Raw genomic sequence first — 17,387 nt, forward strand, 5'->3', positions numbered from 1 at the left:
CGCTCTCTTCTGTGTCATTAAAGACTACCGGTTTTGTGTCAATCAGATTATCATCTACCTTCGTAGATAAGTTAGTGAACTGATCCGAAAGTTCGGCTACTTTCTCCGATAGTGTACTTATTTCCTCAGTGTGTTTTTCTGAACCAAGTTTCAGAGTGTCCATTTGTGTTGAAATCGTATCTACTGTGTCGTTTAAGTTTTCTCGAGTTTTTGCAAGTTGCGTAACCGAATCGGTAGATGCAAGAGAGTCAATTTTAGCTTGCAAGGTGTCGTGATTTTCATGAACAATAGTTTGCAGTTCTTTTAAGGCTGCTTCGTGATTCTGTAATGCATTTTCATGACGCGAAAAAATAGGTTGGAAACGCTCACAAATTTGTGTTTTTTCGTCATTACAAACTTTTTGACATTTCGATTCGATGTTATGTAACTCAGTAGTTAAATCTTCACGTGTTTGTTCAAGCGTGGTGTCTAACTTTTTAAGATTTTGTTCCATTGTGTCTAACTTTTGAAGCTTTTGCTGTGTTTGTCTCTGATTTTGTTCCATTGTGTCTAACTTTCGAAGATTTTGTTCCATTCTGTCTAACTTTTGTAGCTTTTGCTGTGTTTGACTCTGATTTTGTTTCATTTGTTGCATTAATTGCAATAATAATGTATTAGTGTCTGGAATCTGTTTCTCTACGCTTTTCGGCAGTGCATTTGCACCGGCAGCATTCACATTTTGACAAGCAGAAAATGTGTCTTGACTTATTTGAGAAAACGGTGAGGACCCAAAACCTGAATCTACAGTATTTGCAAGATTGTGTCCTGTCATTTCGTATTCCTGAGGCGAGCTGTTGAGGACTGATCGATCGATAATGCTTCCCTGTTCACTACTTGTTTCACTGTCTACACCATTATTTGCCGCCCGCTCCATTTCCCTATGCACAATTACCAAATTACTACTTTGAACATTAGTTAATTCATTACTCTGCGGCGCTAACACACTACTTTCGTCTTCACTGTCATTTCTCAGTTTACTTTGGAGCCTAGTATTACGTATTTCACACGCCATTATTGTCACAATATTTCACACGATAACACAGAAAAGCACAATTTGAAGAGCAAAAATAAGAGAACACTTTAACATAGCACTGAAAATAATATGTAGTTAATTGCAAACGCAGCTGCGAAATACTTGGTGCAAATCTACATGCATGCCACAACTGTTTTACTGTACAACAATGAAAAACTGCAACTACAAAGGAGATTTTCTCTACAATTACGCGCTAGCAATAAACAAAAGCTATACTAATTACACAAACTACAAGAAAAAATCAGAAGATTCCAGTGAGGTATCCTCGGCTAAGGGTCGACATATGAAACGTCCCCTTAGAAAAATTATACACGACTGTCCTTAACCTGACACACAATATTTTTAGCGCAACGCAATCTGACTTTCAGAAATCCCTACAAAAGAATGGCCCTGACTAACATTAACCTATGTATTTCACAAATCGCTTACCTCACAAAAATCTTGGTTACTCGAACTACTGCAATACAGATAGCGCCACTACTGCCAGCTAAATAAAAGATTCAAACTACGGAAGGCACTAACTACTGATAGGGATAGTTAGCAAATGAAAGATATTAATAGAGAACAAACAATGTATTTACCTTAATAGTCATAATATATATAGCAGTTCATGACAAATCACAAAACTCCGCCATCTCTCTCCCCACATCCACCACTGCTGGCGGCTCACCTCCAACTGCGCAACGCTACGCGCTGTTCACATCCAGCTGCCGCTGCCCAACACTACAATGGCAGACAACAATGCAAACTAGCCACAGACTGCACACAGCACCGCCAGTGATTTTTATACAGAGCGCTACGTGGCGTTACCAATATAAAAACCTAAACAGCCTACTTACAGAGCGTACCTTGTCTGTAGAATGAGAGACTTCACTACTCTCTGCCTCCTTTCTATTCTGATCTCGCCCTACCCCTTCCAGAAGTGTTAGGACGGAGCTCATCGTTTTGGGACGGCGTGGTGAAGGACGCTATTAAAATTCGAGTAGCTGACGGGCTGATCGACAAGACAGCGGCTATACCCTAAGCAAACCTTAGGACCCAGCACTCAGGCAAGTAAAATAGCAGCGTCGGCCGGGAGCCACTTCCGCCCCCGAAGAGGGCTACAGAAGCTGTGATGGACCGAGGTACTCGCCCAGGCCTCAGCGATGCCGTCCCCCCACCACTCCACCCGACGCGTCCTGCGACCAGGTATTGGGGGAAGGGGTGGAGAATGATCACGCTGTAATGGATGCGGGATGTAGCGAAAACGCTCACCCTAGTGGTATCACCGTAAAATGACGGCAACGTACGCTGTCTAAACATCATGTTACGATGACGACTGCACCCGGCTGGACACCGAGAACAGCACAAACAATAGATTGCATATTGACACCGCTCTTCAATTTTTCAGCTCTGGTATCGACCTGCTGTCTTAATATTGCTATCCTGTCCTGTACGTTGTTTCGAACCGATGCTCTTTTATCCAGAGCATACCTGTTTCTGTTAATGCCAGCAGTTACTCTTTCAAAGGACTCCCACAGTAACATTAAACTGAAGACTGTATTTCATGCAATTATTTAAGCTGAACGTACACTCATAGTTGCCACCATTAGTAGAATAATTAACTGATTTATCGTGGAAGCCTACAGATGGATTCTACCATACGCTTAAGTTGAAAACGCTGCTAGAGCTTCACACTGTCCCTTGCAGCATGTGCTTTAAGTCAGCTGACAACTGCTGCACGGTCTAATATGGTTTATGATTTTATCGAGACAAAGTATAAAAAACTTTAGGGAAACGGGAAAGTACCTCATCCCCTGCTACTGATTTGGTGGTAGTATCGATGAAAATTTGTCCTTTCAGTATTGTCCACTCACCTAATCCAAATGTCATCTTCATCTTCCTGATGAATAAGTAACATTGAATACAGTACTCATAACGAAGCTGCTTTGCCAGAGGTAAAACTTAACGACATGAAGTGCTAATTGTTACTGGTAATAAGTTCAATAGTCGTTATCGTTCCTATCGCCTGCGACCGGCAGCGACCGAGGTACACTGCATATATCAAGTAAGTCATCGACTTCACAGGCCTTTATGTACTTGCCTTGAACCTATTGTCTCAGAATTAAATTACAAATAGTTCCCAATTCCCTGTTGTGACCAAGATTTTCGGGTGGTTCTCCTCCGTTGCGGAGGCAAATACCGAATCTGTAAATCCCCTACCAAAATATTGCGAACTGAGACCCTCTATCACCCTACCAGCTGGCCTCTTAACTGACCGAAGAGATGCTGAGTCTGCAGTGGATCATAAGTGGGAAGGTCCACTCTGTCTTCATGGATAGACAATTACAGATTAAAAAAAATACTCTGTCTCAAATCCCGTATCTATCTTACTTCTCTCACATGCAACTCTTCCATCTCATTAAATACCCTCTTCTCCAATTCGAAGATCATAAATCCTACAAATCTCGCAAACTTTAGAATCCCACTGTCGTTCCAATTCATCCCAACCCTAAGTCGCTATACATGATGTCCAATACATAATGTATCTTTTACATGGTTATTCAGAATGATCTAGATACATTCAACTGACTGTAACACATGTTTATACTGATATCAGGTGCTATAGGTTATGTATATGGAAAAAGTAACTCAAGATTTTTTTTGCCATGTTCACAAAAAAATGGTTCAAATGGCTCTGAGCACTATGGGACTCAACTGCTGTGGTCATAAGTCCCCTAGAACTGAGAACTACTTAAACCTAACTAACCTAAGGACATCACACACAGCCATGCCCAAGGCAGGATTCGAACCTGCGACCGTAGCGCTCGTGCGGTTCCAGACTGTAGCGCCTTTAACCGCTCGGCCACTCCGGCCGGCCCATGTTCACAAAGGTTCAATGTGTGAACCATTAGTCACAAGGCAAAAGTCGAGTCTTTATTCGCTCTAAAGTGTCCATATCGATGTCAGTTATAGCTGCCCTGATACCTCCTCGTAAGTCAGCAATGTTATGGGAAAGGGAGGTGTGAAACACTATCTTTGATATAACCTCATAAGTAAAAATCACATGGTGTCAGGTCTGCAGACGTTGAGAACCATGTCTGCAACTGCAGACTGCTAGCTGACATACGAGCGAGCCATCTTTGTAGTAGCTCAGTATAGAAGAACTCACAAACATCATTGTGGAATTGTAGTCGAGCCGCCATGAACTACACAAAACTCCCTCTCAGATGGTCTGGTTGCAAAGATGGACTTCGCCATGGACATCGGGAGTGAAGTTGCTCATCATGCAGACTACTTCGCACAGTTTGAGTCGTAAGACAACGTCCTGTGGCTGCACGAAAAGCATTATTCAGCATGGTGGCGTTACTGTCAGGGTTCTTCCGAGCCACCATCCATAGGTGGCTGTCATCCACTGCAGTAGTAGCCCTTGGGCGGCCTGAGCGAGGCATGTCATCGACAGTTCCTGTCTCTCTGTATCCCTTCCATGTCCGAACAACATCACTTTGGTTCACTCAGAGACGCCTGGACACTTCCCTTGCTGAGATCCCTTCCTCAAAGTAACAATGCGGACGCGATAGAACCGCCGTTTTGACTGTCTAGTCGTCGTTGAACTACAAACCAGACGACACGAGCCGTGTACCTCCTTCCTGGTGGAATGACTGGAGTCAGCAGCTCGTGGTCGTGCGGTAGCGTTCTCGCTTCCCGCGCTCGGGTTCCCGGGGTCAGGGATTTTCTGTGCCTCGTGATGACTGGGTGTTGTGTGCTGTCCTTAGGTTAGTTAGGTTTAAGTAGTTCTAAGTTCAAGTGGACTGATGACCATATGTGTCAAGTCCCATAGTGCTCAGAGCCATTTGAACCATTTTTGAATGACTGGATCTGATCGGCTGTCGAACCCCCTCCGTCTAATAGGCGCTGCTCATGCATGGTTGTTTACATCTTTGAGCGGGTTTAGTGACATCTCTGTACAGTCAAAGGGACTGTGTCTGTGATACAATATCCACAGTCAAAGTCAGTCTCAGGATTTCTGGGAACCATGGTGATGCAAAACTTTTTTCTTGATGTGGGTACTATATAGAGTTAGCATTGACGAAATTTTCCGCAAAATGTCGATTCATTTCAACTTCTGATTTGTGTACCACATCGGGGATCGAACTCGGACGCACTTGCATGGGACGCGCGCACGTTACCATCCAGCTAAGCAGGTGGACTCTTTAAACACTATCTTAGCAGTACAAACGCATTTTCAATCATGTACACTACCAACGGGGTGTGGGGCGGCGGCGTACTTTATGACACCATTAAAAAAAATAAAGAAATGTATATTTCGTCAGTTGTTGTTGACTTTCAGCGATAACATAATTTTTAAAGAGGTACTTATGTGTAGGTAGGGTCCAGAAACTGAAAATATTTAATATGACATCAGTTCTGGAAGCCACATCTACCACTACCTACTTTAATTTTTGGATTAAGTTTACCTGAAAAATTTTAAAACCATTATAAAATCTGGTAGAAGAATTCATTAAAAACAATAAATAATTTTTTCCAAATTTTAAAATATACGGTACGCGGTTGGATTGCAATACTTAAGAAAAGTGAGCATCAAATACCCCTTCACAACCACCCTTTCGGCAGATATTGCTGGGGTTAATGCTAAATTAAATGCCTTCTTGGCAGTGCCAAAATCTACGAAGCTGATGTCTCCAGGCTGATTGTTTGTGGGAGGTCAAAGGCCGGCGGCCGGTCGGCACGGTGTTCTGAGAGCGGCCTCTCCTCATTAAGGCCAGTGGCTTAAGGAGAAGCCCCAGCTGTGCCACCTTCAAGTGTCTTCTGTTGAAAAGCGTCGTGCTGAGGTTATCGTTCGAAACACAACATCGATATAGTAGTAGCTTCGTCGGTGTTAGCAAGAGAAGACAGACATTGACAGTTTGCTCCATAATTAAAAATATCGCTTAATAACTTGCTGCTTGTGCAGTAACAAACTGACCTTTTCAGAAACAAAACTCCACTGTCATCACATATTTACGAATGATTTCGACAGTTCCTAAAATTTAAAATTGAAGTATTACACTGTCCGCATAGAAACCTAGACCTAAACTGAAAGAAACAGCCGGCCGGAGTGGCCGAGCGGTTCTAGGCGCTACAGTCTGGAACAGCGCGACCGCTACGGTCGCAGGTTCGAATCCTGCCTCGGGCATGGATGTGTGTGATGTCCTTAGGTTAGTTAGGTTTAAGCAGTTCTAGGGGACTGATGACCTCAGACGTTAAGTCCCATAGTGCTCAGAGCCATTTGACAGAAACATATCTTGCCTAATGACGGTTGGGTCTTCGCCTTTTTCGGCAGTGGCAATTCGACATATTTCAACCTCTTTCTTTGCTCCTTTGTCATAGCGATACCCCCAGCACTACTGCATGCTGATTCAGATGCTAAAGAAGTCATCTGGACTGGCCTGACACAGCTGCAACATTTCCGCTGCTGCTTCGGCTCGGCTGTCTTTTTCAGATGGCGTGAGCAGTCGCGAAACACAGCGGGCGGCCAAATTAGCCGTGTTAAAAATGTGCTAAGTGTTGAAAAGTGCTCTACGGCTGATCTGATGCTAACCAGTGAATGATTATTTTCCATTGTCACCTCGGCTGTCATATGCCGTCTTAGAGCACAGGGCCTCCCATCCTCTTGCAATTCCCGGTTATTCAAATAGAGATGGTTTGCCACTTCGTTCTTCGTCATTTTGATTTGTTTGACAACATTGTATGCGTAGACACCACCTAATCACGCGTTACATGGCGACGCGATGTTGCCCACATTTCCTCCATCTTAGCTAGGGCTGCTGCAGCGTTGCTCCCGTCGAAATGCAGAAATCGAATCACCGCACGATACTCCACACCATTCTTTTTATGTCCTGTAGCGGCGGGCTACGGAATCCTGGCTCGGGGATTCTAATGTGTAGCACGACTGCACACGTGTACCTATAAACAAACAAAAAATACCCTCTAGTAGAAATATGTACCATCAGCCGTTATTTTTGGAAACTTTATTTAGGCTACTAGTTTCAACGTCTCAATAGCGTGTTTTTCAGGCCAATACATCGAATGTCCGGAGTATTCCATTCGTATGTGTACATAATAGAGGAACCACTGTAGTAACTGGATTCCGTACAAGTCTTTCGGACAGTGTGTGCTCTTTCCACATGTATCACAGTTGCTGTTACCTGTGCAGTGAGCACACACAGTTGGACAGACTTGTCCGGAATTCACTTACTACAGTTGTTCCTGTGTTATATGCACGTACGACTGGAATACTCCGGGTGTTCGATGTACTGGAGCCTGAGGAAGACGCTATTGCGGCGATGAAACTAGTAGCCTAAATAAAATTTTCAAAAATGATGGTCGATGTTAAACGTTTCTAACACAAATCGACCGGCCGCTGTTCCTCAGTCCGTATATTTTTATGATGACTGTACGATTACAAAATATGCTGTACGAAAGCGTATGGACGAAAGTACTTTCTTCATGAGTACCACTGCCAAGAAACATATCTCGGTGAAACTTGGGCCATACATAGAATGAACTGCTGCTGTATAGTACAGTACAGTACGGTGCTGTAGGTAACTGAAAGAAATACGCCACGAGACGTACAGAAATGGCACTTTTATTCAAAGACATTAATTACACCGCGAGGTTTGATGGTCCCCTGGACGTTACAAAAGGCGGGAAGTGGTTCCTCATAAGGTGTGTGATCAGTACGGACAGCAATGCAAGATGTTTAACGTACTACCGTGCTCGCCGCACAATTGGTAAGGAGTTGTTGTAGGGCGTTCCATTCCTCCACCAACGCATTTGAGAACTGTTGCCGGCCGAAGGTGGCCGAGCGGTTCTAGGCGCCTCAGGCATGGATGTGGGTGATGTCCTTAGGTTTGTTAGTTTTAAGTAGTTCTAAGTTCTAGGGGACTGATGCCCTCAGAAGTTAAGTCTATAGTGCTCAGAGCCATTTGAACCATTTTGAGAACTGTTGAATGGTCGTTGGTGCGTGTGGAAGTGCTGCAGTACGTCTGCTCGTCGAATCCCACACGTGCTTGATCGAATTTAAGTACGGGAAACTGGCGTGTAAGTCCACTCACCGAATATCCTCTCGTTCTTCCATCTGCGCAGTTCGATGTGGTCGTGCATTGTCATCCGTAAAAGGGAAGATAGCGTCGACACCTTTTTATACATGTTTGAAATTCATGACTCTACAAAGCTAGTCCTATGGTAAAGGAAGAAAACTTCACAAAAAAAGGTCGCTAAAAATTCATTTTATTGGATGACCAGTTTCCTCAAAGCTGTGCTGTCGTGATCGGATCTTGTGCTTTTGAATTTTTACCACATATTCAAAAGCTTAAGGTACGACGATGACAGCATAACTCTGTCAATAATCCACTAAAACTCATTTTTAAAGATCTTGGCTTGTGAAGTTTGCTTTAGTTGCCATACATTGCAGACCGCCCCCAGATGAACCTTGTCGGTAATATATAACTATTGCTATTGCTTGTAAGTGCTAAACTAGGCCATGGTTGGCAGGAGCCTGCTGGAAACAGACTATTAGATATACACTTGATGATAAGTAAGAGTTCATAAGAACAGTATAGCGTTTTTGGTGTTGTGGTCTTCAGTCCTGATGTAATCCTGATGTAGTCCTTCACGCTGATCTATTCCGTGCAAGTCTATTCATATCTGCATAACTACAGTAGCCTACGTTCATTTGACTCTGTTAACTGTACTCAAGTCTTGGTCTCCCTCTATAATTTTTACCACGACCCCTCCCCCCCCCCCTCCCCAATCTTCAAGATTACCAAACTGACAATTCCTTGATGCCTCAGGCTATGTCCCGTCAACTGGTCCCTTCTTAGTCACCGGTTGTAGCCATCCAACGTTCAGCAGTCTTCTGCAGCACCAAATTTCAAAATGTTCTATTCTCCTCTTGTCTGAACTGTTTATCGTCCACTTTTCACTTCAGTGCAAGACTACGGCCCTTACAAACTCCCCCAGAAAAGGCATCCTAAGACATAAATGTATATTCAATGTCCACAAATTTCTCCCTTTTGGAAATTCATCTTTGCTCTTGGCAGTTTGCATTTTATATCAGCTCCACTTTGCTCCCCAAATAGCAAAATATACCTTCTACTCTTCTACATCGTTTCCTAATATAACTGTTTCAGCATCACGTGAAAATAATTCTACTACTTACTATTAATTTGTTGTTCTTTTATTAATATTAATGTTACATCCAGTTTTCACGACGCTGTCCATTCCGATAAACTATAAAAACAATAATTTCTTGTAGCTGAATGGCCGGTAGCAAGTTTTTCAATTGGACGCCTCTTCCGCGACTTACTGAAAGCATCTACCAGAACCAACCATCGAGCATTCCAGAATGGACCAGCAAAATCAATGTGCAAGCGTTGCCAAGGGGAAGTGGCTTTTGGCCATGCAAAGACTTTCCGCGGCGGTGCGGATTGTTGTTCGGCACACGCCATGCAAGAAGAACACATATTCGTAATCGCAGCATCGATTCCGAACCAAGTACAGTGCTGACGAGCAAGTTGTTTCGTTCGCACTATACCCCAATGTCCTTGGTGAAGAAGCCGTAAAACAGAGGACTGTAACGAACGTGGGACCACTACTCTGGACTGATCATTATCAGAACGCAACAACAAAACACCACGTCGAACAAAGAGTCTCTCCCTGTGAGCAAAAAATCGGTGAACCAACGGATCCTCGATCCGAGACTTTGACAAAGGCCATTGCGTAGCAACAAAACGCAAAACGGTAGCAAGGACAGGGTCAGCAGCTGTGGCTGTAGCTACACGACGAAAATCAATAGGAAACGATTCGACCACTTCATCGGTTTCCGAATCAATGAACATGCAAGCAAGTTCGGAAGAATCGAATGCTTTATCCTCAGCAACAGGCAAACGGGACAACGCATCGGCGTTTCCGTGCTTAGCCGTGGACCGATACAAGATATCGTAGCGGTACTGCGAGAGGAAAATAGACCAGCGAATGAATTTCTGCACTGTACGTGGAGGTACAGGCTTGGTCGGATGAAAAAGTGACGTCAAAGGTTTGTGGTCTGTGATGATGGTAAAGTGACGACCATACAAGAAATCATGGACTTTAATGGCACGGTCATCCCATCCTCGTCGCCAAATGATGTGTCGACAGATGTGCCGACACAGTTTTATTTTGAGGGGGCCGATAGGCACGCTATCTAACGCAGACGGGCGTGAATTCTGGAACAAGATACGTTATGACTGCTATCAAGAAAATACGTAGCTTTGGAATATACTTAACTTTATTTATTCCTGGTGATACATCTCTCTTGGCTATACAAATGAGACTCGTAAGATACATGCACTGTTACAATTGGCGCCTTGCTAGGTCGTAGCCATGGACTTAGCAGAAGGCTATTCTAACTGTCTCTCGGCAAATGAGAGGAAGGCTTCGTCCGTATTGTCGCTAGCAATGTCGTCCGTACAACTGGGAGAGTGCTCTATCGTATCTCGAGACCTGCCTTGTGGTGGCGCTAGGTCTGCGATCACACAGTGGCGACACGCGGGTCCGACATGTACTAAATGGACCGCGGCCGATTTAAGCTACCACCTAGCAAGTGTGGTGTCTGGCGGTGACACCACAGGCAGACTGAAAACTTCCGTGGTCCGACTGGGTTTTGCTCTTCGGATCTCTCGGTTTTCAACCGCGCTGTCCACTCCCGTCAACTGCTCTTCCAAGTTCTTCGGCCGTATTTTCTGTATGTATGTGTCTGAGTACTGTCTATACATATGACCGTAATACCCAAATCTGGTTCGTGTATGCTGTTCGCATTTTCTGTCTATATAGTACTAATACACCTGAAAAAATGTACAATTCTCTATCCGAAACTTTTGAAAGAATTCTTACAAGACATACAAAACAACATTTATTGATAATTTATATACACAGTGAATAACACGGATTAAACTGGAAACCCAAATGTGTACCAGTGACGTTTTATCATATCTTGTGTTACCAGCAGGATTTTTATAGCATACTACCTGTGTGTATCCTGTATTACATCTTCGTTCTTTTTACTCCTTTGAGTACACTGTAGATGTGAAATTTGTTTTCCGTGGAAATCTGTCCTTTGTTAAGCCAGGGTACGACTTAAATTAGTGTACGCTCTGATTAAAAAAAGTATGTAGTGTAACATTTCCATGTATGGGCAGGTTTCTAAAGCCAATAAAGTAAAAAGAAGTTCTTCCCTGTATCTGACAGAATAACAGTTCCATCGCCGAAGCTTTTTTGCTTCACCCTGAAACGCAATACCCTGTCGAAATTTCTCTTTGATTTCCATTATTGTTTTCTCGACTTTCAGATTAAAAATCATTGGAGAGAGGCTACAACCCTCTCTCACCCCCTTCTGAATTATTACTTCCCTTTCATGTCCTTCAACTAAAGACTGGTTTCTGTAGATAAAGTTTCGCTCTTTGTATTTTAACCTTGCTACCCTCAGAATTTCGAAGAGTGTGTTCCAGTCAATATTGATGTGTGTAGAATATCATAGGAGTGTACGTTAACCGCAGTAATTAGAGTTTCCTGTAAGGCACAGTGATTTTGTGGCATTGTGTACGTTCGGCGCATTTTTGGAAACGGCCGTATAGCGTGCTTCCTTCCTGCAGAACGAGCCGACCACCGGGGAGTGCCTGCCGTCTGACCACCGCGTGCGCTGCCCGCACACCCGCAAGTGTATCCGCGAGGACTGGCTGTGCGATGGCGAGGACGACTGCGGCGACTTCTCCGACGAAACACATTGCGGTGAGATTTATTATTAAGGGTAATAACACACACACACACACACACACACACACACACACACACACACACACACACACACACACACAGCTCAGAACTATCGCCAACCATAAGGTGCATGCAGCATGGTGCTCTGGTCGTGTGGTTCATAGTGCCTGTATAAAAATGGTACACTACTGGCCGTTAAAATTGCTACACCAAGAAGAAATGCAGATGATAAACGGTTATTCATCGGACAAATATATTATACTAGAACTGACATGTGATTACATTTTCACGCAATTTGGGTGCATAGATCCTGAGAAATCAGTATCCAGAACAACCACATCTGGCCGTAATAACGGCCTTGATACGCCTTGGCATTGAGGTAAACAGAGCTTGGATGGGGTGTACAGGTACAGCTGCCCATGCAGCTTCAACGCGATACCACAGTTCATCAAGAGTAGTGACTGGCGTATTGTGACGAGCCAGTTGCTCGGCCACCATTGACCAGACGTTTTCAATTGGTGAGAGATCCGGAGAATGTGCTGGGCAGGGCAGCAGTCGAACATTTTCTGTATCCAGAAAGGCCCGTACAGGACGTGCAACATGCAGTCGTGCATTATCCTGCTGAAATTTAGGGTTTCGCAGGGATCGAATGAAGGGTAGAGCCACGGGTGGTGACACATCTGAAATGTAACGTTCACTGTTCAGAGTGCCGTCAATGGGAACAAGAGGTGACCGAGACGTGTAACCAATGGCACCCCATACCATCACACCGCTTGATACGTCAGTATGTCGATGACGAATACACGCTTCCAATCTGCGTTCACCGCGATGTCGACAAACACGGATGCGACCATCATGATGCTGTAAACAGAATCTGGATTCATCCGAAAAAATGACGTTTTGCCATTCGTGCACCCAGGTTCGTCGTTGAGTACACCGTCGCAGGCGCTCCTGTCTGTGATGCAGCATCAAGGGTAACCGTAGCCACGGTCTCCGAGCTGATAGTCCATGCTGCTGCAAACGTCGTCGAACTGTTCGTGCAGATGGTTGTTGTCTTGCAAACGTCCCCATCCCCAGGGATCGAGACGTGGCTGCACGATCCGTTACAGCCATGCGGATAAGATGCCTTTCATCTCGAATGCTAGTGATACGAGGCCGTTGGGACCCAGCACGGCGTTCCGTATTACCCTCCTGAACCCACCGATTCCATATTGCGCTAACAGTCATTGGATCTCGACCAACGCGAGCAGCAATGTCGCGATACGATAAACCGCAATCGCCATAGGCTACAATCCGACCTTTATCAAAGTCGGAAACGTGATGGTACGCATTTCTCCTCCTTACACAAGGCAACGCCGGTCAACTGCTGTCTGTTTATTGAGAAATCGGTTGGAAACTTTCCTCATGTCAGCACGTTGTAGGTGTCGCCACCGGCGCCAACGTTGTGTGAATGCTCTGAAAAGCTAATAATTTGCACATCACAGCGTCTTCTTCCTGTCGGTTAAATTTCGCGTCTGTAGCACGTCATCTTCGTGGTGTAGCAATTTTAGTGGCCAGTAGTGTATAAAGATGCCAAACAAAAAATGCACACACCATGCTAGAACTGGAGCTAATCAGCTACACGGAAAAAAATCGGCAACACTAAAAAATCGGCAACACTAAAAAATATGGTAGTCGTGTTTCCACATCTGAAAGATGATCTGTTGAATCCTGTGTAGTCGTCGAATATGGGGTGTCTAGAAAACCTGCTTTCTCGGATCGGTAGACATTCAAATAAATCGTATTAATGAGTTTTATTACCAAAACTACACGACAATAATTAACTTTGAGAATTGCATAGAAGTGTCGCAAGGAAAGGGCGACCGACAAAATAAGAAATTTCTTCAGTATAACAATTGCAGTTTGAGCTACCTAGAATGTACGAGCAAAATAATGAGCTTTGACTCTTGTATTCAGGTCGCTAATTGTGAAGGTTCTGTTCAACTGGGCCGCGGCTAGTCGGGAGCGGCGTTTATGCTCTCTTTGTATAAAGGCTGCTGCTGTCGCGTTGTCGTCCTGGAGAGGGGTCGGTCAGCGTGCAACTGGCTGAAGTCTTCTTCGCAGCCCTCTCTACTCTCTCGTTCCCGACTGGCACGCCGGCGCTTGACTTTACGTCGCAACATGATGCTTATTCAGATTTCGCTCTAGTGGCATAAGAGTGGCGCTAGTAGTGCCACTATGATAATGTAAATCAGGTTTGCTATAAATACACGCTGTAACGGTCGAGAGCATTAGTTGCCTTTGAGATTGGACGGGGTGAGTTGATCTTAGTCAGGTTGGCCAAGAATGCTTTTAAGGTGACAAGGATGCAGTCCTATCAACACCTCACTGAGTTTGAACGAGGTTTGGTAACAGGGATAAGAAAAGCTAAATGTTCTTTCTCAGATATTGCAGAAAGACTTACCAGGAATGTAGCCCCTGTACATAACCGCTGGCAACAGTGGTCACAGGAAGGTACTGTCTGAAGAAAACTGGGCTTCGGTCGGCCACGTGGCACTACCAAGATTGAAAACCATTGTGTTCGGCGTGTGGCTCTGGCGCATCGTACTGCATCTGCAGCAGCAACCTGAGCCGCAGTTGGCACTGCGGTAACACAATCAACTGTTACAAATCGGTTACTTCAAGGACATCTCCGAGACAGACGCCCTGTAGCGTGGAGTCTACTGACCTCCAACCACTGCAATTTGCGACTTCATTGGTGTCACGTGAGAGCTCTCTGGAAGGCAGGGTGGAGGTCTGTTCTGTTTTATGATGAAAGCTGGTTCTGCCTCAGTGCCAGTGATGGTCGTGTATTGATTAGAAGGCGGCCAGTGCAGGGCCTGCTGCGTGCTAGACACACTGGACCTACACTCGGAGTTGTGGTATGGGGTGCGAGTTCGTACTACCGCAGGAACACTCTCGTGGTTATCCCACACACCCTGACTGCAAATCTATATGTCAGTCTGGTGATTCGACCTGTTGGACTGCCATTCATGAAAAGCATCCCACGGGGTGTTTCTTAACAGAATGTGGACATGTTGCTCGATCAGCCGATCTGTCTCCAATCGAGCACATGTGGTACATCATCGGACGACAACTCCAGCGCCATCCAGAACCGTCCCAGTATTGACTGACCAAGTGCAATAGGCATGGAATTCTCTTTGCACTAACTGACATCTGGCTCTTGTGCAACACAATGCATGCCTGTATGCATGCTTGCATTGAACATTCTCGTGGTTTCACCTGTTATTATTGCAATAGCATTCCACATTTGCAATGGCTTATCCGCGCTCACATTAACCTGTGATGTTGCGATGTTAATCACTTAAATACGAATGTATTCCCGAATACTCTACTGTTGGGGGTGCATTTTTTCCCGTCAATATATACCAAATTGGAAGACAGGGGATGGACAAAAATAGGAAAACTCCTCTACAAACACAACACATTACCATGCCTAATACGGCGCAGGAAAACCGTAGTTATTCAAAACATCTTCCAGTTGTTTCAGAATCGATGAACGCAGGTCCTGGGTGGTTTTCTAGCGAAACTTATGTCATTCGTCTTGCAAAATATTGGCAATTTCAGGTAATGATGATGAAGGAGGATAGCGATAAGGCACCAATCTCTCCTAAGTAGACCAAAAAGACTCGATAATATTGAAATCTGGTGACTACTTTGGCCAAGGGAGATGCGACAATTCATCCTGATTCTCATACAACCAATCCTGGACGAAGTGAGCTATATCAACAGCGCCCAGCCGTCATGGAACACAGCATCAGCGTTGGAAAGCAAAGGTTGTACCATGGGATGAACCTGATCAGTCAAAATGATCACAGAATCCTTGGCAGTAATTCGACCTTGTGGAGTAACCGTGGGTCATATGGAATACTACGATATGTCTGCCCAAATTATCACCGAATCCCCGCTATTTTTCACTCTTGGGACACTTATTGGGCTGGAATTTGAATACAGTGTGCAACAAGACTCATCCGACCAAATGGCTTTCTTCCATTGTTCCATAATGGAGCTTCGGCACGACGTTATCTGTTATGGACATTAGCATCACCAATGCGTGGATTTGGAATTCCAGCTTCTGGAACTCACTTCCTATTGTTTTGGTGCTGATATGTTTTGCGACTGCGACATTCAGTTCTGCAGTGACTTTTGCAGCTGCTTTTTTCGTCACAAATCTCGTCAATGACCCTCCGTCACGATTACTGAACATACACTATTGTCCGTGTTGTGATTTAGCGGATGATGGCTTTCCGCTTTCCCAGTAAGCGGTATAAATCTTCAATACGGTGCCTCTTGCAACACCAAACACTTCGGCTAACTTGGTAACGGAAGCACCCGCCATACGAGCACCAACAGTTGGAACTCACTCACCTCCAGAATAATGAACTCAAAACTACACCAAACACTGTTGTGACCATGGCTGACACTTGCAAATGAACTGAAGACATTGCACAGGCGCCGTTCGTGGTCAAATACAGTAGCAGAACTTGGAGACTTGGTTAGCATCTGCATTTATGTTTAAGCATACATTTCTCGCGGTTTTTTCGTACTTTTGTCGACATGAACAAATTGGCCGGTGGCAGTGGGGATGAGAAATGGTGGCTTAGCGTAGCTGGCATTCCGTGTAAGCAGTGATGAAAAGAATGTTCAACCATTAATTCATTCAGCACAGTACATGTTGCAGAAGGTTAGTTACCCTCATCGGGTATGGTAAGGTGAATAATTAAACTATTCTCATGAATGGATAACCGGTGTAAGCACGCCAGCCAAAATATTGTCCACACCTGAGGAGACATCACGCCCATAAAAAGTAAGACAATTCAGTGAGGAAGAGAGCTCACAAGTTTTTTCAGCCTTATCCGGCTGAAGAACTCATTGATATTTACATTTCGCAGAGCTACCACACTACGAATATGTTCATGCTACGTTTCATATGCTGTTCCAAAAAGTCCCACACATTTTCTACTGGATTAAGATCAGGGTGTTTTAGCGGGCCAGTCGAGACGCGGTGAAGTAGCAGAGTGATCACTAAACCACAAACATAAGTTGCAGCGCTGTGAACACAGCTGTTGTCATTTTGGAAGACGGGAGTGTCCACAGCACACGCATCATGAAAAAATGGCGTCACTTGCTCACTGATAATGATGAAATAAGCTTTCTTGTTCATTTTCACGTTAAACTGAATGTGTGGGCACAAGTCATGGAGTGAGAAACATCCCCATGACATGACACAACCACCTGCTACCATCCGCGCTCGCTGTCACTCGCCGCCTCGGCTGTTTACACTCACAGCTTACCTTTGATCCAACTCCAACTGACATGACTTCGCCGGCGCAGACAACTGTTCGGACCTCTCACTGCGGGCCATCCGCCACAGATATTCCAGCCTGCCGATATATCAATAGTAATCTCCAAAGAGATTGATTTAGCTGGCGTGCATACAGCACGCGTTGCTGGTATTGTTATAGGTTCACACTCCACGAGC

The 17,387-nt window shown here is 44.7% G+C and overlaps 1 protein-coding gene across 1 annotated transcript in view; it reads left to right on the forward strand.

Moving 5' to 3' along the window:
* Window positions 1-17,387, forward strand: part of LOC124606219 (low-density lipoprotein receptor-related protein 4) — a 633,935-nt gene that overhangs the window by 15,010 nt on the left and 601,538 nt on the right. Inside the window, exon 3 of the mRNA XM_047138193.1 lies at window positions 11,746-11,881. Coding sequence (XP_046994149.1) covers window positions 11,746-11,881 — 136 coding nt within the window. The remainder of the gene's footprint in view (window positions 1-11,745; window positions 11,882-17,387) is intronic.

The sequence above is a fragment of the Schistocerca americana genome, chromosome 3 (genome assembly GCF_021461395.2).
Source record: "Schistocerca americana isolate TAMUIC-IGC-003095 chromosome 3, iqSchAmer2.1, whole genome shotgun sequence".
NCBI lineage: Eukaryota > Metazoa > Arthropoda > Insecta > Orthoptera > Acrididae > Schistocerca > Schistocerca americana.